This window comes from Salminus brasiliensis, chromosome 1, assembly GCF_030463535.1.
Source record: "Salminus brasiliensis chromosome 1, fSalBra1.hap2, whole genome shotgun sequence".
Taxonomy (NCBI): Eukaryota; Metazoa; Chordata; class Actinopteri; order Characiformes; family Bryconidae; genus Salminus; species Salminus brasiliensis.
In genome coordinates this window covers 59,802,856-59,828,025 of record NC_132878.1, presented here as the reverse complement: position 1 = coordinate 59,828,025, position 25,170 = coordinate 59,802,856, and the positions used below count along the sequence as shown (strand labels likewise).

General features: G+C 39.7%; 1 protein-coding gene across 4 annotated transcripts in view; it reads left to right on the top strand.

The window, feature by feature from the left end:
• nhsl1b (NHS-like 1b) overlaps window positions 1–25,170 on the top strand; it is a 121,772-nt gene that overhangs the window by 41,764 nt on the left and 54,838 nt on the right. The window contains exon 1 of one of the 4 annotated variants that reach the window (XM_072684182.1): window positions 14,430–14,948. The exons of the other annotated variants lie outside the window; for them this stretch is intronic. Coding sequence (XP_072540283.1) covers window positions 14,738–14,948 — 211 coding nt within the window. The 5' untranslated portion in view covers window positions 14,430–14,737. Of the gene's footprint in view, window positions 1–14,429; window positions 14,949–25,170 lie in introns of those variants that run through there. 4 annotated transcript variants of the gene reach the window in all.

The window sequence follows — 25,170 nt, the reverse complement described above, 5'->3', positions numbered from 1 at the left end:
GTAGCTTGTAAAATGCAGTGCCACAGTAATATTACAGGATTTTAGTCCAGAGTAGCAACCGTAGTGGCGTGACTCTCCCTATTCCAGGTTAGTGGAGCATCAACATTATTTTATTAATTTATTAAAGGTAAAATAGCTGAATAATGTTGCTTTAAGTACATTTTTATTTACTTGACTTTCTGGAGCCACTCAAGGAGGCATTTAGTTGTGATATGTTTGTGGCACAAATGAAGCAGGTCATTGATTTGTTTGTGGCAAATTTTGCAAAAGTCCTGCATGACACCTAAACCGTCAAGTCTAGAACACGTCCTGAAGGACTTCTCATAGAGTGATGCTTTTGGCAGCAAGTTATCGTGTAGCACAGCATATTATGCACACATTGCCTGCTCATTTTTAAAGCTCGGGTTTTATTACTGTTAGCAGGTTATAATAATGGTTATAAAACTGTCACATAGTTAGTTTGCATTGTGTGTAGGATTCAAAACACGTGAGTATAGTGAAATCCAGGTCCTCTCCTAAAGGTTTGGTTTATGACAATGCATAACTGGAGTAGCAACTTTCATCTCATGTCATTTATGTACCAAGACTTCTTATCACATGTGGATCAGCCATAAACATTACACACACCCCATGATAAAATGACATTACGCCACCTCTCTGTGTAAACCTAATCCTAATGTTTGAATAGCTCGTAATACTGGTAGTCTAACTAAGATATGATCGTACAGACAGAATGATTCAATTGTCGCGGTCCAACTAAGGTCTTTTAGATTAGAACATGGCCCGGGCTGATGAAGGCCAGAGTAATTGAGATGGATTTGGACATGTAATCACTTTGTACCACTCACAACATTTTGCACAGTTCATGCAATACCACACATGTGATGACAGCTTTATGACACCAAAGCAAGCATGAGTGACGGAAGGTGAACATGCCTGCAACTTTAAGGAGTAGGAAGAGTCTCTCGCGCTAAACATTTAGCCAGACACACAGAGATATTTAGATGGAAGGTAAACCAGGATCGCCAGTATTTAAAAGCAAACCTAATTGCGTCACGGAGGGGGTGCAAAATCAAGGCATGCAGCTGTGCACGTAAAATAGACTAGACTTTATGTTGGTGTGGTATTTCTTAGATTAACCAAGAGCTTGTCTGGGGTATTGTGTGTCTGTAAACATTGCCCAATTGCCAAAACAAGACTTCAGCACCCAATCAAAGCATATCACTGAAATGGCATATATATATATAATGGACAAAAAAGAAGTAATGACACAATTGGTCAGTGCTACAGTAGTACTGATTATATCCACAATATGCTCAGAAAAGCACCTTGTTGCACATTGTAATTCAATTCAGTTTAATTTATATTAAGTGTTGTTGTATTACCCAGCCCTACAAAGAAGTCCTTTTGTTCTTATAATACATTCAAATACACATGGACATTTAAAAAAGAGACACGTTGTATATTAGTCAGTATGTCTGGTTTTTTGTCTGTTTTTCTACTAGAAAAAACAGAAAATCGCACTATTTAGGTTACAGCACATCTCCCAAGAAAATGTAGCATCCATGCCAAGCAATCACGTAAAGAGTGTATTACCTGTAATTTGTCCTATATTGTGATTTTCAGTATTGTTATTAGTATATGTCATTATAAACACTGGTGTTTTAAGAGGAGGTGCGTCACTCAGCTCGATCATCATTCACGCTGTGAAATTCCTGGGGAAACGTGGAGAGAATGGTGGAGGCCATCATTCACAGGAAGGGGGAAAGACTGAAAACAGGATGGACCAAAGAACAGATGGAACCTAGACTTCACCCCCACTTTCACCCTCAAACGCACACATACACACCGCCTACACCACAGGACATTAGTCTAAGTGCCTCTTCACATTTCTCATTACAGCAATCATAAACATGTTTCTTTAATGCATTTTCTTTATATAATAACAACTTAAATACAGTTTTATATAAACAACTTAAAAACACACAGATTATGACTATATATATATATATATATATATATATATATATATATATATAGTCATAATCTGTGTGTTTTTAAGTTGTTTATTCTAGTACCAGTATATAGAAGTTCCCTTGTGAATGTGCTCTGTATCTTTTGAGTGTGGCTGTGTGAGTCATTAGCGGGCATTAGGGAGTATGGTAGGGAGCGCCGGTGAGAGAGTCTTTTCATGCTCCAGGCCTGAGTGTATCTGAAGCTGTCTGACAGGTTTTTAAAGGCTTTTTGTTTCTGCTTACTCGAACGTCAACATCCACCACCGTGGCCAGACCAGGCATCCGGGTTGATATATCTCAGCTGCGCTGGGTCATAGTTCAGCGCAAGAGGTCAACACCTGACTCACCTTAAGCTCAGGCCTTCAGTTAGCCCTGAGCCTCAAATAAGAGCCTTGACTGCGGAACCTTTTGAAGATGGGGCCCTCAACAAGGCTAAGTCTTTGGAAGAGTGACTAAGCTGAAACATGAGGACAGAAGGAATTTTTATCTGATGTCTTCTGAAGAAAACACAATACAGAGAAACTGGAGAGGGGTGTTGGGCTGGCAGTTGAGAAACCATTGTCTTTGGCCCTAAAGCTTAAATATCCCAATAAGGATTTGACTTGTTGATTGCACTGTTTGTTTTATGGGGCAAAAGCCTCTAAGTGCCCTTCACACAAAAGGCTTATTCATATAACTACCCTAATTTCATGGTTATTGAGCAGTGTTTATGTTCTCTGCTATTAGAGCAAGTTCTTCTTAATGCTTAGATAAGATATGGTAATGAGCCATGCCTATCTATCTGTTCTTTTGCCAGTCCCAAGCAAAGCCTATTACGATGGCTCCCTCTAGTGGTTGTGCTCTAATGCACAGTTGGCCAGGCCAAAATAGCATGAGTCCCTTTAGGTTGATGAAAAGCTGTAGAACCCTGGAGCTGTTTATGGACTTTATGTCCCTGCAGAGTCAAGTCTTATTGGTGGTGGTTTGAGTGGATCCCCTTACCCCAGATGTAGTTTGTTTATTCACTGTCACTCTCCTTACTTCCATTTTTCAAGTCTTTCGTCTTTCCATCACCAGCTCTGTTGTTTCAAATAGTAATGGTCAATTAATATAAAGTTTTAATTTAAAGTTTTTAAGCTTGAACAAGATTGCATGTACTGAAAGGGCTTTAATTAGGCCAGGGTGTCGTCTATATTAGACTGGACTTGGCCAGGCTTTGAGTCACTCCATTTCATGTTGACGTCCTTATTGCCCCTAGTCATTAAATGCTATATTACTCTTCATTCTGAAGATCTGATGGACACGTTAGCTGCTCCCGACAGTCAGATGAAATTATTCTAAAAACACTCACTGACTCACTGAGGACACTGAAGTGTGGCATAGGACAAAGTGACTCATCAGCCTATAAAACAAAGACTATGTTGAGATTGTTATTGTCTTTAGAGAAACCACACACACACACACACACACACACACACACACACACACACACACACACACACACACACACACAGGCAGGCAACCTCACAGCACCTATGTGCCAACTAGACTTGCTGTGGCCAGTCCATAACCCCAGCTTAGCTCTCTGTTCTTGGGCAAAGTGGCATGTTTGGGTCTGTGGGTGGAACTTAATAGAGGCTCAGACCTGTGGATTGTAATTGTGGAGCAGAACAAGTGTTTCAGGCAGAATTTAGCTCAAGTCAATGATGTGTGAGGAGTAAACACGGTGAATTGTGAAATGTGTGTACATGATAAGGCTTTTTTTAAATAAAGAACTCAATTCTTAAAAAAACTCAAGATTAAAAGACTCAATTCAAAAAACACATCATTCTACTTTTGTGCTTGTAAACTGTTAATACAGTATTTTATTAAGCTCCTAAATTAAGGCAGGGAGGCTACACTTCAATCACATCTGAACTGCCTAATTTCAATTCCATTGAGGTGCTGTTCAAAAGCAAAGTGGCAAATATTGTGTCACTGTCCAAATACTTATCAACCTAACTGTAATCTAAAACTGACACTGTCCTTTAAATGTCACGATGAATGGACCAATAGAAATGACTCTTAACATTGAAGTGCATTGAAATTTTAGGTTTTCCCTTCTTCCTTTGAAGTTGCCTTTTTAGAGGTGTACAGGTTTTGCATGACAACAACAGTATATTGGTCTTAAAGACACAGTCACAAAAAACCTCCTGTGTAATCTGCACGTGATAATCTGTGTTGACTAAATAACTGAGACTCAGAAGACATCGAGCCCGGCAGACTGAGTGTAACTCTGTCTGTCTGCTTTATTTTTGATTTAAAGGCATGCCTAGCCTTGTCAGTATGGCCTCCTTAGAAGTGACACTGATGTTGAAATCGATCCAGCTTGTTATTAAGGAGAAGTATGTGTGTATGCACAAGTGGTATGTGTGTGTGTGTGTGTGTGTGTGCGCGTGTGCGCATATGAGCATGGCCTATGTGTTTTTGTGAGAAAACCACATGTGGTATGCGAGTAGTCCTGTTTCATCCTCATCTTACTCAGCTCTTCTTTCTTTAGCATCGCCTCAGCCACTCTAGCTGTCTCTCTGTTCACCTCTGTGTGGGCTGGGGTAATAACCATGTGTTATTGTTATGAGTAAATTCCAGAATGATATGTTTTTCTGACTGTATTGTGTATGCCTTCTAACTCTGATCAATTTCAGGTATGTAGGTTTTACCAGTTCACTGTTCTGCTTTCTGTCTCTTCCTCAGTGTTTTTTATTTGAAGTTTTAAATTGATTATACTCAGGTTTCCATTGCCTTTTGAAAGTCTTTTAAAGGGAATCCTTTGTTTGGATCAGTTACAAAATATAGTGTTATTTGTTATCCATTTTGCAAATATACTTGTAACTCTAGGAAATGGTGAATATCACGATCTGGAGTGAGTGCATTTGATACTTCAAGAAGGAAATATGTCACATTAATTATTCTGTAGTTGGAATAATGGTTAAACAGTTAGCAGCACAAATTCAGCTCTCTTTGTAATGACATGTTGTTGATAAACAGTTACATCATCAAGACACACCAGCGACCCAGTTCCATGCATGTCATTAGCAGTGCCTTCATCATGTTTGAAAGATGTTACGTTTCGGTAATATGGTAAAAATGTCATGCAGATAAGGCTGGGCCGGTGCGTCAACTTAATCGATGTAATTGATTAAAAAAAAATGACGTGCATCGATGCGTCACAAGGATAGCCGCGCTTACTGAAATCATGGATTTTTTGCCCGCGTGCATCTAAAGTGTGGGAGTATTTCACACAGAAAGTCTCTGTACTGTTCTCTGTACCGCGGTATCCTTAAAACACGTAGCTGGTTCTCAAATGGCTCTGCCAACATATATAGTCCACAAAATGTCCTTTTAATATTATATTAACTCATGCTTCTGAGAAAAAGTTAGCTTTTGCTGAAACTAGTGTTCTAGTGTTTCTCTGGGAAGTGACTTGAATTTTACATTTAATTCTTTAAAGTTGTATTTATTTTGTTAGATTGTTAAATGTGTTGCACTTTCTTTTTTGTTACAGAATAGAGCCCTCAAGTGCATTCAGTGAAAAGACAATTTAAGAAAATATTGCAATATTAAAGGATTCTTTTCATTATTTTCAAGAAATTATTTTTATTCTAACACACAAACATTAGAGTAATTTAAAGTAAAATTAGTTGTTAGATTAATCGACTACCTGAAAAAAATAATCATTAAATGAATCAATAAAAAATTATTTATTAGAGACAGCCCTACATGCAGACAAAATGCTCATGAAAGCATATTGTGTATCATGGTAACAAAATTGATCACGATTTGATAAAATATTGTCATATTGCCCACCCCTGATTCAGATCATGAAGCCTTCCTTTGCTTTTGTGTAATAGTACTAGTTTAATCTTGGTTTCATCTGCCCAAAAGGGTTTGTTCCAAAACTAGTCAGACTTTTATATATTGTTTTCTGATAATTATGTTTCTTTTTAATTATGTCTTCCTTTTGGTTTCTTTTAAGTGTGAAATACTAAAACTATTGTACGTATTATCATGTAATTTATCCTAACAATGTCGAACATCATCATATTTCAAAGTTTTAAGACAAATGCCTTATCTATATCTATTATAAAGTATCAGGATGTTGTATTTTTGCCACATCGTCCCCTTCTCCGTCCCTGAGCTCCAGCCTGTGGCCTTGCAGTGGGCAGGTGGAGTCTAAAGCTGGAATGCTGGGGAATGCACTCAGCTTAGCTCAGCATGCACAGGCAGGACTTAAACACTGACTCCCAGCACTCCCATGGAAAACTGAGCCTGAGACAGGAATAGAGAGGGAGAGAGAAAGAGAACTCTCTGTGCAATGGTGAATATTTGTAGAGCCCTGCTCTGTAGATGAAGGCCAGCCTCTGGAGTGCAGAAAAGCCAAAGGTCAGAGGTCAGACCAAGTGTTTTGCTTGGACATTTGCAGCTTGTTGTGTATGTGTGAGAGCAGAGAGAGCAGTGATGATAAAACTGATGGTTTTCTAATGAACTCTCAACTGCTTGTGTGTCAAGGTAAACACTCTCTGTCTCTCCTCTCTTCTTATTGTGCTTAGTCTCAGGGCACCTGAAATGAAACACTCAGTTTATTTGAACTGTTGCTTTGGTGCTACTGGAACTGGAAGCTTAATTATTTCTGCACTAGACTTTTAAATCTGTCAAGTGCTGTCACTCTCAAGTTCTTGTGCTTCCAAAGCCACATACTACTAGAGCATGCTAATCTTACTATGTGGTGCATAATACTACTAATTGTAGTGTACTATGTTTTCACACTACTTAGCAAGGTAATATGCGGTTTTGGACACAGCGCAGTCTCAGCCTCAGACATTTCACCCACACTCAGACAGAAGGTCTAATTAGATGATATCTAAGCTAAGCATGATTACCATGATTTTGTCACTTCTTTGTTGCACTTACTTGTCTGCTCAAGGAGTTTTATGTTTTATGTTATGTTATGTTTAAGTTACACATCCTTAATCTTAATAATATAATATAATATAATATTTTCTGCTCTATGTAGGTTTCATTACATTGTTTTGATGTAAATCATTTAAAATACACATTTTTTAGACGTTAATATCATATTTTTAGAACATGTTTGGTGTTCTTCGAGTTACACCCCTACTGTGTACTACTAAAAATATAGTTCTGCCTCCAAATCAAACATTTAGGTCTGCAGTAATCAAAAGGTTGGGAAATCTGGTGAGTCTGAAAGAACGGAAATGGATATTAAGCCCATATAACAGCCCATTAAGGCATGTTTTTTGCTGCAGCTTGTCACATACATTCCTCTCTCTCTAAAGTTGAGATTGGGTTCGTCTGTTGGTAAATCACTTTTCAACATTCTCTTTGTCCTGCTGTCCTACATCTTCAAACGTTTCAGACTCTGCACACAAAATTAGCTGCTGTTTGTAGCAGAAGGTTTTGTAAAACTACATTTCCAGTATCTCCACCTGGTGATTTGTTTGTAATTCTCCTCAAATTCACATGTGAGGGAGATAAATAGAGCTAACAGGTACTTGGTGCCTGGTTCCAAGTGTTAAAACCAGGCGAAGGGCTGGAGTTCAGACAATTATTACAAATTGTTTGAATCAGGTGAGCAGGAAAACTACCAAACTGTGCCAGAATCAGATCCTCCAGGATCTGGAGTTCCCGACCCCTGATTTAGACTCATATAGCAGTTATATATGCCTTGTATAATATGTGAACAGAATGCATCCTATTTGTTCCTGCATCTGGCACAAAAGGCTCTCAGTATTTTGTGAAAGTATCTCTTTTCTCTCCAGCTTTTGAGCCCATAGGTTTGTGCGTGCGGTGGCTAGGCCACATTCAACTAAACAAACAGTTTAAATATGCTGTTACTCACGAAGCAACCACAATACACACAGTGCCACACACTGTTTCCTCATTGGTTCTTATATACCCACATACACACACACGCACAGCACATTTTACACTTCACTTGCATATTTTGCAGCCTTACTCGCACACCAAGAAACACATGGGCCTATAAATTGAACTTGTAAAATGTGGGGACAGAAACAATAAAAATCTTAAATTCCTCCCTCTTGGCGTCTTCCTAAACCCTTCATTAAAACAGTAGCCCACAGCAGTAGTAGTTACTGAAGCACTTAAAGTTTTGAGCTCTGCAGGATCTCCTGGGTGTTCCCCAACAAGGAGAAAAACCTGTCTATACTATATTTTATATTGAGAATGTTTCATGGCTTAAGACTGGCTAGCTAGGATTAAGTTTGACATTTCACTTGGACCTGACGAATGAACATTTCATGGCCGATATCGACTTTAAGTCTGGTAACTGCTAATATTAGCCAATATTATTTGATATTCATCTTTAGAAATTATAAATTTTTATTGTTTTAGTTATGTATGACAAGTGCTTGTTTAGGTTGTATTACGAAAATCTCATGCAGCATGTGCAGCATGACAGTAAAAGAGTTCTTCTTAAATTATGAACCCAGTACGAAGTATCAAATCAAATTGTGTGATGAGTGTATGGTAACGCCTCTAACGCAGATATAGGTCAGTAACAGTGTGCATTTTTTGGTGTCAAAATGCTTTATTTACCTACAAAATAATTCAATAAATACATGACGTGGCATCCTGTTGTAAATAAAAGTCAAGGCGTGGTTTTTATTTTGGAAACCTTAAAGATCTTAAAGTTTGGCAAAATAGAATAGCTTTAAACAGGAACTGTGATTGTAAAGCTTTTGTCTTATGATTTGCTTAAATGACATGAGGTACAACCAACAACAAATGTTGTTTATTCTAGCATGGGGAGTGGGCAGGGTGTTGCATCATAAAAAAGCCCCCAAGTGACTTTCATGGTGCAATGCCAAGGCCAGTGGGCCTTTTACAGATGTAGTTTTCATTTAGGCTGGTTCAGTCCACCAAATTAGGTGGTGTTGTGACCCTGGAAAAGCATGAAAAATGTATTTGCCGCATAGAACCTTGAGGGACCAAATGCGTAGGCTAGTTTCTAGCCTATGCATTTTCAGCATCTTAAAAATATATGAGTGGTTTTGCCGCTTTTCTGGGCTGTAAAACTGATCCTGTTTAAAAATAATTCATGCCATCAAAAAATGTATGAGATTACACAAATGCATATCAGCACATTTTACCCATCTCGACACAGCAGTACAACAGAATTGACTGTTTAAGAACACCTCAGCTGTGGAGGCCAGTCCCAAACCAGCTTAGACCACAGCAATATGATTTATGAAGTGTGAAATTGCTGTCATATGGTGGTCATGTTTCTTCAAATTCAAATAAACAGTCTCAGTCAAATAAAAAACACTCAGTCCTATTGTAGAAATGTTGTTGCACTGGGGGAGAAGTGCTACCCAGATTCAATGTGGTTTTGATATTTAGCTATTATCTTTGTTTTTTTCATAATTGTTTTGTCTTTTCTGTGTGTGTGTGTGTGTGCGTGTGTGTTATAACATATAGGGGTTATATGGTGTTGGAAGATCGTGGGTTCAGATCCTTACAGTAAACTAAAAACAGACACTAGTCATCTACAATATTTTCTAGGGATGTCCGGTACAGTTTTTCTTCCCCCAAACCGAGTACCTTAATGCCAAGTATTGCCTGATAGCGATTCAGTCCTATCACAGACAATACAAGAACACTATTCAGGTAAGAAATGCTGCCAGTTAACGCTGAAATAGAATCACTATTATGTGACATTCTGAACTGCTACTTTTTTAAGTACGCATTTTTAAAACGGCTACATTATTGTGTGTCTTGTAATCCAGTTAAACTGGCCTCCCTAATGCTAAGGGTTTAACCAGGAAAAAGCAAGCAGTACTCCCACTAGTAAAAACAGAGCGTTTCAGTGATCGATTCATATTTCATTCATTACCAGCCTTAATTCACAAGTAAAAGAGAAAAAGATGGCAGAAGATAGACAAGCAGCCATGCCGAATGCTCGCATTTTACATGCCCATGTGTGGGGAAAAGATGGCTTCCTTAAATGCAGTCACACACAAGGACTACAGGTATTAGGGGTTTCATGTTCCAGTGTAAAACAGCAGACATTTAAACTGTCCTGTTATGTTCTGTAATCACGACTGCATGGTGGTAAAGCAAGCGATATCAAGTGATCAGACATCGATCAGGCTTAGCTGATACTTGATCCATTATAACATGGCTGCATTGAACCCGATCCCAATCCACTGGATTGGATTGGGACATCCCTAGTATTTCCATGGATACTGATGAAACCACAGGTCATAGATATTGGCCTCTATAGATTACACACTTAACTATCTTTAAGTGACGTCATATTTGATTTGTTAAAAAGGTACCTCCTGACGGTACCTGCACTGATGTTCAGTGCTCTTCAGTAAAACAACAGAACAGGATTGTTTTATTTTGAGAATCATCTAGGTATGTAGTTAACACTCAACAAACTACAGTCCTGAAGAATATGACTGTGTGAAGGGTAGAGTGGTGAACACCTCTGATGGATATTTGAATGGCTGCTATACACACTCTACTGTTGTGAAACACAGCTCACCCTGTACTTCTTTGTGTGGAGTGTGTGTTGAAGGGTTTGTAGTGAGCAGGTGTCTGGCTCTTGTGGGATTTCACAGCGCAGCATGGCCGTGTGTTTATTAACTCCACTGCTGGACGGTTTTATTGATTAACCTCAATAATACATCAGTTGGCCTAACAGCAGCAGCATTTAAGCCTAATGATGTTTTTTTTTTTTGGCTTTTATTCAGCACTGTTATACTGTGCTAATAGGCCAAGTAATCAACCTAAGGAAGGAATCAGCGTTTGGATACACTGCTGTGTACACTAATGTTGTTCTCTCGATGAGAGGGGAAGATGAGTTCTATCTCTTCATCTCCTCTCCTTTCTCTTCATCTCAGCAGTGGGTGCTTGGCCCTGGTGAATTATTAACAGTGTGTGAGGGTGTGGAGGGCCTCTGATTGCTCTACTCGGGACAAAGGTTGGGCGTTTGGGTTGTTTGTGTGTTGGTTTGCGTTTGAATATGTTTATGTATAGATTAGACAGACTGAATGTATGTTTTCATTATACATATATTTAAATCATTTATACTTGAATGCCTGAAGACTATAAAATTGTTTTTTTTATATATATATAAAAAAGGTTTTATTTAATAAATAAAAAAGAAACTACAATTTAATTGCAGTACAAAAGTGTGATTGTGTACATCAATTAACGATTCATCAGGAGAATGGACAATTTAGATAATTGCATCATTTCCTTTATATTGAACAATCAACAACCTACTCCAGAAAATCTCATGCAGCATGTGCAGCATGACAGTAAGAGTTCTTCTTAAATTATGAACCCAGTACGAAGTATCAAATCAAATTGTGTGATGAGTGTATGGTAACGCCTCTAACGCAGATATAGGTCAGTAACAGTGTGCATTTCTTGGTGTCAAAATGCTTTATTTACCTACAAAATAATTCAATAAATACATGACGTGGCATCCTGTTGTAAATAAAAGTCAAGGCGTGGTTTTTATTTTGGAAACCTTAAAGATCTTAAAGTTTGGCAAAATAGAATAGCTTTAAACAGGAACTGTGATTGTAAAGCTTTTGTCTTATGATTTGCTTAAATGACATGAGGTACAACCAACAACAAATGTTGTTTATTCTAGCATGGGGAGTGGGCAGGGTGTTGCATCATAAAAAAGCCCCCAAGTGACTTTCATGGTGCAATGCCAAGGCCAGTGGGCCTTTTACAGATGTAGTTTTGATTTAGGCTGGTTCAGTCCACCAAATCAGGTGGTGTTGTGACCCTGGAAAAGCATGAAAAATGTATTTGCCGCATAGAACCTTGAGGGACCAAATGCGTAGGCTAGTTTCTAGCCTATGCATTTTCAGCATCTTAAAAATATATGAGTGGTTTTGCCGCTTTTCTGGGCTGTAAAACTGATCCTGTTTAAAAATAATTCATGCCATCAAAAAATGTATGAGATTACACAAATGCATATCATCACATTTTTACCTTTTTTTTTGTTTGTTTTAAATTTGGAATTTTTAAAATGTATTTGTTGATGATCCTTAAAAAAAGATGAGTGTCGATCACTGGATAATTCCCGATGTATCCAGATTTGTTGTGTTATGCTATCTGAATTTCTCTTTGAATTCCTTGAATTAGTGCAATTAATGCATTTTGCAGAATATAGCAAGAATAAGGCCTGAAATTATACCATTTATTGATAAGTTAATGATTGCATGTATTTTATAATAATGTGCTAGCTTCCAATTATTGTGTTGGCCACAAGCTAATATACACTCACAATGAGTGTGCTTTTCCTCCTTCTGCACAATGTTTAGGTACATAAAATGCAAAGTGCTGTATTGTTTGTAGAACTGATGTAGATTCTATTGATGTAGAATTTACATTTACATTTACATTTACAGCATTTAGCTGACGCTCTTATCCAGAGCGACTTACAAGGTTACTCGTATTACAGAGGTGGGCCAGTGCAGTGTTAGGAATCTTTGCCCAAGGACGCTTATTGGTGTAGCGCAGCATAGTGACCCAGACTGGGAATCGAACCCCAGTCTCCCACCAGAATTGAAATGTTAGTGTTCTTCTGGACAAGAGAAGAATTCTGTACAGTAGATTATTTCTGGAAGTCAGGAGTTAGGAGTCAGTAGGGGGTCTGTTAAAGTGTGTAATGATTAAGCTAACACTGCGTCCTGCACTGATTGTGTTTGCTTCTCCCAGTGTGAAAACAAACAGACCTAGACCAGAGAGTCAGCTGCCAGCACTTTGGGCTGATTCTGCTGCCTCTACAGTGAGTTTATTGGGTCATAGATGGTGCATGGCTAAATGTAGTGACTGTAAAATACGGAGCCTTTTTCCCACTGGGAGCATTGCTGTAAAATTTATACTGGCCACAGACCATTTACACACACATATGTGCGCAAACACGCTCATGCAAATGTACATTTCTGCTCAAGTGAACTCTTGGCCTGTGTGGCATGCTGGGATGTAAAATCTGAAATACACTGTTTTAGTGTGTTTTAGTGAGACTTACACCTACACCTACTCCAACAGGTAGGACTTCCTCATGCTTCATGCAGGCGATTTGAATGTGTTTGTGGAGAGCACTTTGCACCTGTTTTTGTGCTGTTCTCATGTTTCCCTCATTTTTTCCCCTCTCTGACACATTTGACAGCTGTGGGGTGTTTCACAAGGCAGGAGGTCTCAGTTTAGTTAAACGTAACTTAAGGCAGATGGAAAGGGGTTGTGGCTGGAGACCTGATCTTGAATTCTGGTTCTGGCTGAAGAACTGAAGAATCCCACTTCGTGGAATATCCCGCTGGTCTGTTTACTCTGCATCTCCTTCTTCTATTACAGAAAAAGACTTGGGGTGTGTCCACCAGGCTACATTCGGAAAGACCACTTGGAGAATCATTGGAAAGAAACATTTTAAGCCACAAATAAACTCGAATAATTGAGTTTAGTGCTTCAACACTAAGTGCATGAGTGTTTCAGCTGAGATAATGGGCCTAAGAATTGCTGAGAGCGATGGTGTTCACTTGCCTGAAGATCAAGCTAGGCTGTAAAGGGCTTGAATAGGGGTTCTTCCGTAGAATCACACCTTCTAGCCTGGGCAAGGCCATAGGCAGTCACCTGGGAGGAGAAGTGGAAAGAGGAGGAAGTGTGGAGTGTCTGTTGCCATGCCACCGAAGGGGCGGAGCAAAGATCAGAGAGAGGAGCAGATCAGAGAGCGTGGAGTTGGGGGTTGGCGTTGGGTTCGTGTTTCAGTAGCACTTTCAGGGCTGTTTGTAATCCAAACCTCATAGTCGTCCAGCGTGCTCTCGAAGTAGGACGATCTCTGCCAGCACGATCTCTCTCAAGCCCACAGGCAAAGTGAAACGCTGTGTAAGTGTGCGAGTGTGTGTAATGTATGTGTGCTTGGACCAACGTCAGGTGAGTGACTTATACCCAAGCACACACACACACACACACACACACTCTCACGCATGACGTTTGAAAGCGTGGAAGAGTGGTTCTGGTGAGCGCACCTGCTCTGCAGCGAGAAGAATTGATCCACTCTCCTCATTCATCCCGGATAGACAGTGGCTTCAGGGTGGCGTCTTTATCCAGGTGACAAACACACACGAGTTCTGACACATGGAGAGAGGTGTGGTAGGGTGGCCACAAGGGGTTTTCTAACTGACGTTTGAGGATTTTACTGCTCAGAAAAGCGTCTCCGTGGTCAGACACGTGTGGAACCCTTTATTTAAGGCAGTTTCTTTCTCCAAGAGCTGGTCAGCTGAACTTTGGGATATAAAGGACTACACCCAAATCACAGGTTTTGGAGAACTGGAGTTTCTTTTTTTAGTTCCAGTGAGGCAAAGACAGCGGTGGAAGAGGAAAGATCAGCATTTTGTTCTTCTTATTTTCTTTCTTATTGGGTTTCTTCACTTTCCCTGCGATTTCTGCTGGAGCAGATTATATTCAAGTCACAAGAAACTGGAAAAAGGAGAGACATCTTTTTTTAGTCCTCCTCTTTTGGATGGATAATGCTTCTGTATTAGTGACACAACAAGTGACGGATTGTTTTAACAGCTTTTAAAGTGACTGCCTTCAGTTCTGGTTCAGTTCTGGTTGCCCATGCAGCTGTGAGCTCCAGAAAAGCAGTCCATTTCTGCTCCGGTTGACCACTCCCCTTCCCCAATCCGGGGAGGATGCGGAGGGAGAAGCGCAAAGAGAGGGAGAGAAAGGAGAAAAACGCCCCAGTGTCCCGTGCCCTCAGCTGGCTGAGCGGGACGCCCCTCTCGCGCCGGACACGCAAACTCTTCCACAGCCACAATGACTTGAACACACTCTCACACACAGCGCACCCAGGACAGGAAGAGGACGATGATGACTGGGTGTATGAGCCCCAGCACTACATAGGTAGGGGGGCGATTGGAGTGTGTGTGTATCTGTGTGAGGGTGTGTATTGTCTGTTCGTTTTAAAGTTCATCTACAGGTGCTCTTCTCTAACACAGCGAATTTGCCTCAGTATGGAAATGTTATTTTGCATCTCGCCTTGCCTAGCTTACTCTTCAGCATTTGTAAGGCTACTTCACAGCTGCAGAAGAAGTCATGACAACTGCCACATATGTTTAGAAGGGCCTATTCCAACAATCCGGGAGTTGTTCTTTACATTGTGTCAATCATGATAAATGGACCAATAGAAATCCTTTTACTTTGACTTCCATTGAAAGTTAAGAAGGTTTTTATCATTTTTCTGTAAACTTGCCAATTTGGAAATACAAGAGACAATCTGACAGTTTTCAGAGAGGCCTCATTGGTCAAAGTGGTTTGAAGGAATTCCTACAGCTTTGTAGGAATAATCGGAGTAGATCTATGTTATTTGTCATGACAGGCTTATGTAGGTGTTGTGTAGTCTCATGAAACACCAATAACACCTTAAAAATTTTAACTGATGTGTAGTAGATCAATAAAGGCCATGAAGTTTGGAAGCAACACTATCTTTATGAAAATGAACCTGAACATTTGAATTTAGGAGATAACAGATAAGGGTTTGCCAAGTAGCGTCTTAGTTAGTTTTAATCCTTATGATTATTGTGTATATAAAAAAGTGTATTATTAGCCTAATAATCAGCTCTAATAATCATATCCATTGATTTCAGAGAATCAGGAAGGCTTGAAGAACTGAAGCTTCAGTGTGTGTATACACTTTGCTGTACCAACACCAATGCTGTGGAATAACCTCTTTGCTTCAGTAATCAGGGTGTGTTGTGTTGGTCATTGGCAAATTGACTTAATCATAGTATCATTGTGACTTTGACCTGTAGTGTATTTTCTAAGAAGTACAGCAGTGTGATACACAAAAGCACTCCTTCCCTGATGTTCCATGTGTGACAGCAGAGCAGTGGGTTGCCTTGGTTTGCTCCAGCAGCAGCTGTGTGCGTTTTCTGACTCTGCTATTGTGTCTGCAGCTATTGTGGCCGACTTAAAGAGCAGGAAGTGAAGGACTCAGATGTTTACATGTGGTCAGAGAATTGGGTCACTGTCTTTATTTTACGACAGGTTTGCCTTTGTCTCCCAAGTCGTTGACACGTGTCTCATTCAGGTGGGAAAGGGGTGGAGCAGACCTCCCTGGCCTTTGACTAACCTAAGTGAGGAGTAATGACCAGAAATAAGCACCAAAAAAAAAGTTCACTGCACTGACTTGCTTCAAATGTGCTCACCGGCGAATGAAGCATGTGGCAACAGCACAGTTTTCTCTGTTTATAGACATTTGTGTATTTTGTACATGTGAAAGTGCTCCACACATTTGAATCAAGTCAATTCAGTGCACCACTGGCCTCAAGATGAGTCAGCGGAAATGGGTGATGTCACTGACTGGTGGGGATGTGAGCGTGTGGGTACATGCCATCCTGTTTGTGTGTGTGTGTGAGAGAGAGTGTGAGTGTGTGAGGATAGACAGTCTCTCTGTGGCAGCTGTACTCCCTCTCTGTTAGAGACAGTTGTACGTCCACGATGGGCAGTTTAATTTATGTTTAATGTTCAAATGGGGCTATACTGAACTTTGGGTTTATGCATTCCCAGACATACTTCATTATTTAAAGGGAAACCACACATACAGTTAGATTGAGTTCAGTGTGTTAATCATTTATTTAAAACCAATCATGTGAGCTGTACTACGTTAGGGTTAGTATGGTTAGGATTAGGGTTAGGGGTGGGATTAAGGTTAGGATTAAGTTTGGGGGTTAGGGTGTAGGTTAGGATTAAGGCTGGGGTTATGGTTAAGGCTAGAGTAAAGGATAAGGGTTGGGGTTAGGATTAAGGTAAGGATTAAATTGGGGTTATGGTTAAGCTTAGGGTGTGTTAGGAATTAGTTTGGAATTAGGAGTAAGGTTTGAGTTATGGTTAAGGTTAGGGTGTGGTTTAAGATTAAGGGTCATGATTATGGTTCAGGTTAGTATGGTTTGGGCTAGAGTAATAGATAAGGGTTGGGGTTAAGGTTAGGGTTAAGGTTATGATTACGGTTGGGGTTAGAGTATGGGTTAGGATTCAATTTGGTGTCAGGATTAAGGTTGGATTATGGTTAAGATTAGTGTGGTTAAGGCTACACTAAGGAAAAACAGTTGGGGTTAAAGTTAGGGTGTCTTTTAGAATTACGGTTGGGGTTTGGCTGTGGGTTAGGATTAAGGATGGGGTTAGGGTGTGGGTTAGGTTAAGAGCTAGGGTAAAGAATAGGATTAAGATTAGGTTTAGGAATAATGTTAAGGTTGTAGGTGTAGCATTACTCTAATAGCTACAATAATACAAAAATTAGTGGGAGTTTGCCCGAATGTGTGAGTGTGTGTGTGAGAGAGAGAGAGAGAGAGAGAGAGAGAAAGAAAGAGAGGTAGGTTAAAGAATGCTTGTGTTTTAAGTTCATGCAGTTTCCAAGCACTGGTTGTAACTGGATCCAGTAAATGTAACTGGAAAAAGAGCATCAGGCGTATTGTCCACTACTGAGTGCCACCCTGTCTACATTCGTCTTGAAAAATCAAGACCTTATTGTTTACTTTTGTCATCTCTGTATAAGGAGAGATAGTCCACTCCTCTGTTTCTGCCACACCTTCTCAAGCAGTTGTCTATGTCTGTTTGTGTTTTGTTTTTTGCAAATTTTCAGTACGTAGTTTGAAACTCTAAGAGAAACAGGGCTAACCTATAATATCAAAGCGACCAGAAATGGTTCTGGGTTTTAATTGCTTTTTAACAGAATCTGCTGAATGATACAAAATGTATTTGTGGTTACTGAGGTTATGGTTAGGGCTAGAGCTGGGCAATATGACAATATTTTATCGCAATGTGGTACATTTAGTTATCGTGCTACTCAATATGCTTTTATAAGTGTATTCTGGAGATCGTCAGTGCTTAACGTTAATCTGCACGTTTCTTTACAAAGAGTGGAATCAGTCTTATTTAATTCAATAGAGTGAAGCATATTTTGAGTCAAAATCTCAGTACTCAGTATGATATTTGGAGTATTTGGAACCTGTTAGTGCATTTTGTCTAGGTGAGTTAGGAGTAGAAAAGTCACATTACATATCGGTATTTATTAGAGATTCCGTTTTGTGTTTATTTTTAGTTTTGACCCCTGATCCGATTCAGGTACTCTGATGTATATGATGCATAACATAAAAATGCACGCTTGCGTGTGCACATGTGCTTGCGTCTGTCCATGTGTTCTCTTGCGTGAGTGTGTATGTTTGTGTGTGATTTTGAGCTGGGTCAGTAATTCTATGAGTCTGTAACGAGAGCTGTTTCAGGGCTGATTGAGTCACTGTGCAGGCAGGGCAATGACCCAGTTTGAGCTGTAATGGGGTGATCGTAGAGTTCTCTGATTTATAACAGCTCTCCACCCTTGGCCCCTCACACCTCACCTCTCACCTCAGGAGCCTCTTCACTGCAGCTGCTGTTTTGGCATTTGGGGAATTTGAGGTGTTGAACTTTGGTGCTTGTTAAAGGTGCAGGATACAGTGGTATTAAATGCACTCCATGCGTTTCATCCTGGCCGAGTTTGTTCCCCAAATGGTTCTGTACTTTTTCAGTCTCACAATTTCCACTCCAGCAGCCAATTTACAGCCCCTTAAACTCAAATTTGCTCCATTTGTGTAGTCGTGCTCTCTTGAGATCAGAGTCAGTCCATGCTTATTTTAAAATCATCCGTCTGACCAAGTCAGCCAATCACATTCAGCAGGACTCTGCTGTTTGAAGGTCAGTGGGTTATTGCTGTGTTTACCTCTCAAACAGAGAGTAAAGCTACGCTCTTGCCTTCACCGCAGGATTGTAACAATACAGAATATCATAATGTGTCATTCAGTACAAGTGCCTGAATTTACATCATGCTAGCAACAAACGGTACACTCAACACCAAGTAGCCATTTTTATAATTTGGCCTCCAACAATGCAAGTGGAGGGAATTTAGCACCACTCTGGCAAGGAGTGGTCTTCCACCAAAAATCACTCCAAAGGCAAATCATATTCTGTGGACAGATGAATGAAAAAAACATTTTGGTTTAAATAAAAAATGTTGTGTTTGGCAAAAACCCAGCACTGCATTCCAACATAAGACTCAGGTCAAAAATGGCTTAATCTATTGATGAACCTATGAAATATCTATTGTATTGTACCAGCAATCTTAAGCATAAGGGGAACATGCAGCAACACAATGAGATGTAACGTAGACCATAGACAGTGACCGTAAGTAGACAAGTCTATAAAAAAATGTGAAGTTTGAAGCCAAAGTAATTTAAAATCTTGAAATAACCAAGAAAAACCTATAAATAACAATTCCCGCAAGACAGCCCATGAACATCACTGAGGTAAAGCGGTTTTGCAAGAAGGAATGGGAATAAATTAAATGACAGTAAATATAAACCAGGGTCTGGCCAGTATATCAGTTTACTGATGATATCAGCTGATATTGATACTCTGCTGTGTTATCCGAAATGAGAACTGATCATTATATAATTAAAATCAAAGCACTGTTCCAGAACTAAAACTAGTAAAATAATATCATCTGAAAGTATAAAGTTATGTTGATCAATATTATTGGAAATGTTTGCTCCCTAAAATTTGGATCGAATGTCAAAATGTATTGCCCTAATATCTACATATAAAGTCTTTGGTCTCATAGTACACTGTGTGTGTGTGTGTGTGTGTGTGTGTGTGTGTGTGTGTGTGTGTGTGTGTGTGACTGTGCGTGGGACAGCGGAAAAGAATGAGTGAGTCAGTGTCTGGTCTTGTTTTCTGATGGAATTTTTTATCAGTTATTTTATGCTGGTAAGGATTGCACAACATAGATCACACAGTCTATTTGTGAGCTTGGTTTCTATTACATACTCTATTAAACTATAAAAACTATAAAACTCCTAATAAATATGAAGTTACATGAAATAAAAAAAGCATGTTTGTTCAGTAAGTGAGAGCAAAGGTAAATTATATGTGTTAAATTTAGAAATGTTAATGGACGGTGGACACGGTGACACGCATCGTGAAAGCCAGCCGCAGCAGGAAGACTGAGGCATTGCCAGAGTAGGAAGCAGGGCAGGAAATCCTCCCAAAATCCCCTCCATTTCAAATACATATAATCCTGCTACTCATTGCTGCGCACATTACTAAATTTAAAGCATGTATTTATACTCTTGGCACCTCTAAGAGTACATACAAAGCTAGTTAAAGTGCCCTAAATGTGACTTCTGAACCATCGTTTTAAATAGAGCTGGTAATTATGGGCTGTCAGACCCTTGTGGTAGACCCATAATTTCAGAGAGCCGGTTGCTGAGCGACAGGATGTTTTTGCCAGTCACTATGGGGATGTGCAGAGCTTTATGGTGGCTGTCCCAAACCTTGTCTGGATTGATTTAAAGACCATGAGCAGGCAAACAGATGAAAAGAGTCGGTCTGGTTTCATCAGCTTTTGATTGACCACCCTGGCCATTGTGTCTCCTCGATTGGTCAGTCAGCAAAACTAGAGAAAATAAGAACATAAAAAATGTGAAATTTCCTGGTAGGGCTGGTTACAACCCAGGTGTGTATGTAGGGATTTTAGCAAGTGTAATTCTATTACGGGAAGATAATAATGAGGTAATTATACCTATACGATAATTCATAATATAATTCATAAATAATACGATAATTCAGTTTTTTAAATCTATCGGTGAATAAAATATCATCCCAGATCTAATTTTTGACCTCATTTGATGTCTGGATGTAGAGCAGTGATGACAACCCTCATCTGGTTAACTCTCCAAACTTTTCCCGGCGTGATCATTTGGTTTACAGTAACAGCAATGTGTGTTCATGTCTGAGCAATCACTGACCCATATTTGTAGGCTTATCTGAACCTGCTGGCTTTGAGCTTGTTTATCTGAAAAATGTTTAAGCCTAGATATTAGTAAACATGGAACACCATGCTAATGAAAAATATATTACTGACCTCATGAACACATTCGTGGAAGCATCTCTGACTTCTTATGAACACTCAACTTTAGTCACTGCCTAATAAATAACTTGAACTCTCCAACTCGGGTCCTCGGTGACTCAGAGTTGCGTAACTGTCTCCCTCCGTCTTATCACATCCGACAAGTACAGTCATGGCTGTCGCCCAGTGCTCCTGTAATTCCAGATTAGCAGATTATAATCTGGCTCTACTGGCCTCTGCAATATTGAGACAACATGGCCAGAATGCTGAGCAGTTTGGATTAAGCTGCCATGTCAAGATACATACAGATCGTTTTGACCCAGAGAATATGCCCCAGTTCAGAACCACATATGTTTTCTATCTGTTCTATTTAAGTGTTGTCTTGTTGTCTTACTTATAGCACTTTTCATCTTAGTGGACATGTCTATCACCATAGTATACAAGCAATGAACTTTTTTTTTGTTTCCAGAGCTGTCAAATCTCAGCTACTATCATATGCGACTCTAGACCGGTCACATATCCATTTCTTGACCACACCAGCCTAACAGAAACAGATTGGAAATCTTTTTCCACTGGACGTGTACCATATTTGGATATAGCAGCCATAGTCACATGACACATAGTGCTTAGGACTATTTAGGATTGATCCTTGATGCACATGAATCATTGCTGTGATATAATTGATTTGAATGCCTGCACTCAGGCTCAGAATCTGAACGCAGGTCTGTTAACATTAAAGAAAGACATGGATCACTAATCCACACCAATGTGAACCACCAAGTCAGAAGGATCAGAATTGAACAATGTAGCCCAACTGCTGAGCCCAAGAGAGTTCCCCCCTCTCTTGTAATAATGCATTGCCTAATAACTGATAAGATTATACTTGATAAGAAGTGAGCAGAAGTCCTGCAGTGCACCTATGCATTGTAACGCATTGATCTAAGGATGCTTCTTTTAAAATGTTGAATATCGGCAGATACAAGTCCAATATTTCTTCTCTAAAGACAGTTGAGCTCTAAAATCAGCTGTTCTTAACTGCAGCACTACTTCTACTACTCATCAGGAACAGCTACTAACACACAGCCAACATCACATCACACAGGCTAGATTTGTTACAGGGCTGGATTGGATTTGTTTTCTTTTTCTTACAGTGTAGAGGTATACCCTGATATCTGATACTCATGTACCTTGTCTAATGATAATCAATAGTATTCATATTTCCTTCAACATGTCTTTTTTTCTTGCCATAATAAAAATAGGGGTGGGCCACATGACAATATTTTGCAGAAATTATAATACATTTTGTTATCCTGAAACAAGCAAGCGAATCAAGGATATTGTCAGTACTTAAAGAACACCGACCAACTGCACATTTCACACTACTGATGCATTTTGTCCATATATCAGGATAATTATTGTGTATCGTGAAATCAAATGGCATAGTGGTCTATATTCCACTTCTGTGCAAATAGTTTCTCGATTTGTGAATTCAGTGTGTATTTTAAAAACTGGCCTGTAGTGAAACTGTGAACAGATTTCTTGATGCATTGAATCATTTGCTAATCTAAATTATTGAGGTTTACACCCCTCATCCATACGCTGTTTCCTTTAGGATGTCTTTCTTTTCAGAGTTATTTCCCTTGTTCAAATGGATCACTAGCCACCCCCATAGTTTACTGGTCTTTGCAGAGCTAATAATGCATAACCTTACAGTGAATATGATGTTATTTGATATGATCTCAGTAGTAGTCCTGAAAGTGCTACGGATGCATTAGACCATCATTTGCTTCTATGTATTGGATTATACCTGCCTGCTGACTTGTGACGTGTCTCTCTCTCTCTCTTTGTCTTTTCCCATGTCTTGTTGCTGGTGGTCGTTATCTGGATCATTCTCAGGTAAGTTAATCTCTTCTGTATTATAGCTGAGCGACCCCAAAGGCATTATTATGAGATGAAATTAAGGAGATTACACAAGGATGGTCCTGATGTACAGAAATAGGAGGCCAAAGCCAAAATGCTGGTTTCAGGCCTGATTATGAGGCCTTATGTAATGAGCACTTCTCTCTATAATTCTGTCTATATTGACTCACATCCGCTTATTATAAGAGCATTAAGACCCCCTAATCCTGGAATAGTCTGACATAAAAGAGAGAAAATGGCTTTGTAGTAAATATCAGGGTTTGTGTACAGAGTGCATCACCACATTGTTTCCCAACAGCTGAGCTACCCAGAGGTCAGCTCTGAAAAGCTGTTGTCTGTGGCAGGGTTGTGCGCGCAGATGCATCATGTCTGATTACAAATCCAACATGCAAGTCCAGACAGTAGAAATTTTGTGTTTCACTGTGAGATGTGCTGCAGTAATCTGTAGTAACATCACATACCGCTGCTTATCTGACTGACTGAAAAGTCTTGACTCTCACTGTCACACAGCAGGTTGTGTTTACTGTGGTTCACATAATATTTATTTATTATTGATCTAATCACCAGTCATTATGCTTGTTCTGAAGAAGTGTGTTTTTCATACTCACCCAAGCAAAAAACGCGCACCCACATATTCCATACCACTCACATATGGAGTTACACGCATACCACATGCCTGCTAATCAGTGTGTAATCGATAGCATCTGCAGCTGGCATCTGTGGTGGCACACATGGTGCAAACTCCGGAGTTGCAAATCACAGACTCCATTCAGTCACAGTTGTAAAGAAATGGTACAGTGTGGCACGAAATCTCAGATTTCACAACAATTTGATTGCAATTGAGAATTATTTGGAGTGGATGTAGTTTTGAGGCTACACAGTCGTGAACATTTTATCTTGGCTCTTCTGAAGGTTTCTACCACTCTTTTTGAGGGAGTTTTTCCTTGCTGCTGCCGCCATTGGCCTGCTCGCTTACGGCTTGGACCCAGAGCCCTGTAAAGCTGCTTTATGATAATGATGGTTTTCCACTTATGATGTTTGTGTGGTCCTTGAATGACACGATATAGCCTTTTGTAGTCTGCGTAAACCGAACTGCACAGCATCGCTGTTCCTGGCGTAACCGCTGTGCCACAAATCGCCATTCCTGTCACCCAGCGACCATGACGGCTGCAGTTGGCATGCAATGAATTCCGGGATATGTTGGCTGGCGAAGGATCCACCCTTCGCATCCTTTGTTGCCTTGGAAAAGAAGGACATGTTTCTACCTCATGTCCCATCAAAATGGGACAGCCTAGTTGCAGCCTAGTTTTTGCTAGGGTTTTAGCTTAAATAGCTGGGGCTAAACTGCTGTTGGCGGAATAAATGGATATGTAGTATGTAAATGTGTTGGTTTCTGTGGGATCACCAAAACAGTAAAATAGTAAGTCACATTACAGCTCAGATTCCATATGGTCCACCCACATGGACTGGGAAGAGAATGGCATGTTTTGAAGCTTAAATAATAGGGAATGACATGAACATGAACATTTTCAGATATCAAATAAAGAGCATGTTATGATAGTTTACACAGTAGTGGAATAGAAATGGTAAAATAACATGCTTTTTTAGATTTATATGTTTAAAAATAGGCCTTTTATTTTAACCAAAGTAATGTGTGCATAATGAAAAACAATTCAGTGCATTCAACAGTAAAGGAAGCTTCAATGTCTTCTGTAGTAACTGAAACCATGTTATTTACCAAAAGCTCTAATTCCACAGGCTTATCATTATCATTTTACTATGGCCAGTGAACATGCAAACAACGTAGCTCCTCTAGGGTGGATTTAAATGACATAAAGAAGACAAATCATGAGTCCTTGTATGTATCAAATTGTGTTAAATGTATTTGATTGTGGTTTAGTGGAGTTTATTAGTCTTAATTAGAATAGATTCTAACTTTACCACCTTCAGATCAGTGCATCAGAAAACATTAGTGCATTTTATACCCATGTATCTTCACATACGTATTCCTACACATTCACAACATACTGCATACTCACTTACTTTCATTCTCGTACCCGTTCACACATTCGCATACTCATGCATACAGGGACAGCACACATACCGAAGCCCTGGACAGCTTTTAATGGAGCGACGAGGTTTTAGCAAACGTTGCAGACATTGATTTTTCCCTCTGAATAAGACCCTGAGGTGGTCATCTCCTCATAAGCTGAGTCCCCCCATGTCAGCTGGGTTATATTCTGACACTACACTCCTTCCCTAGCAAGC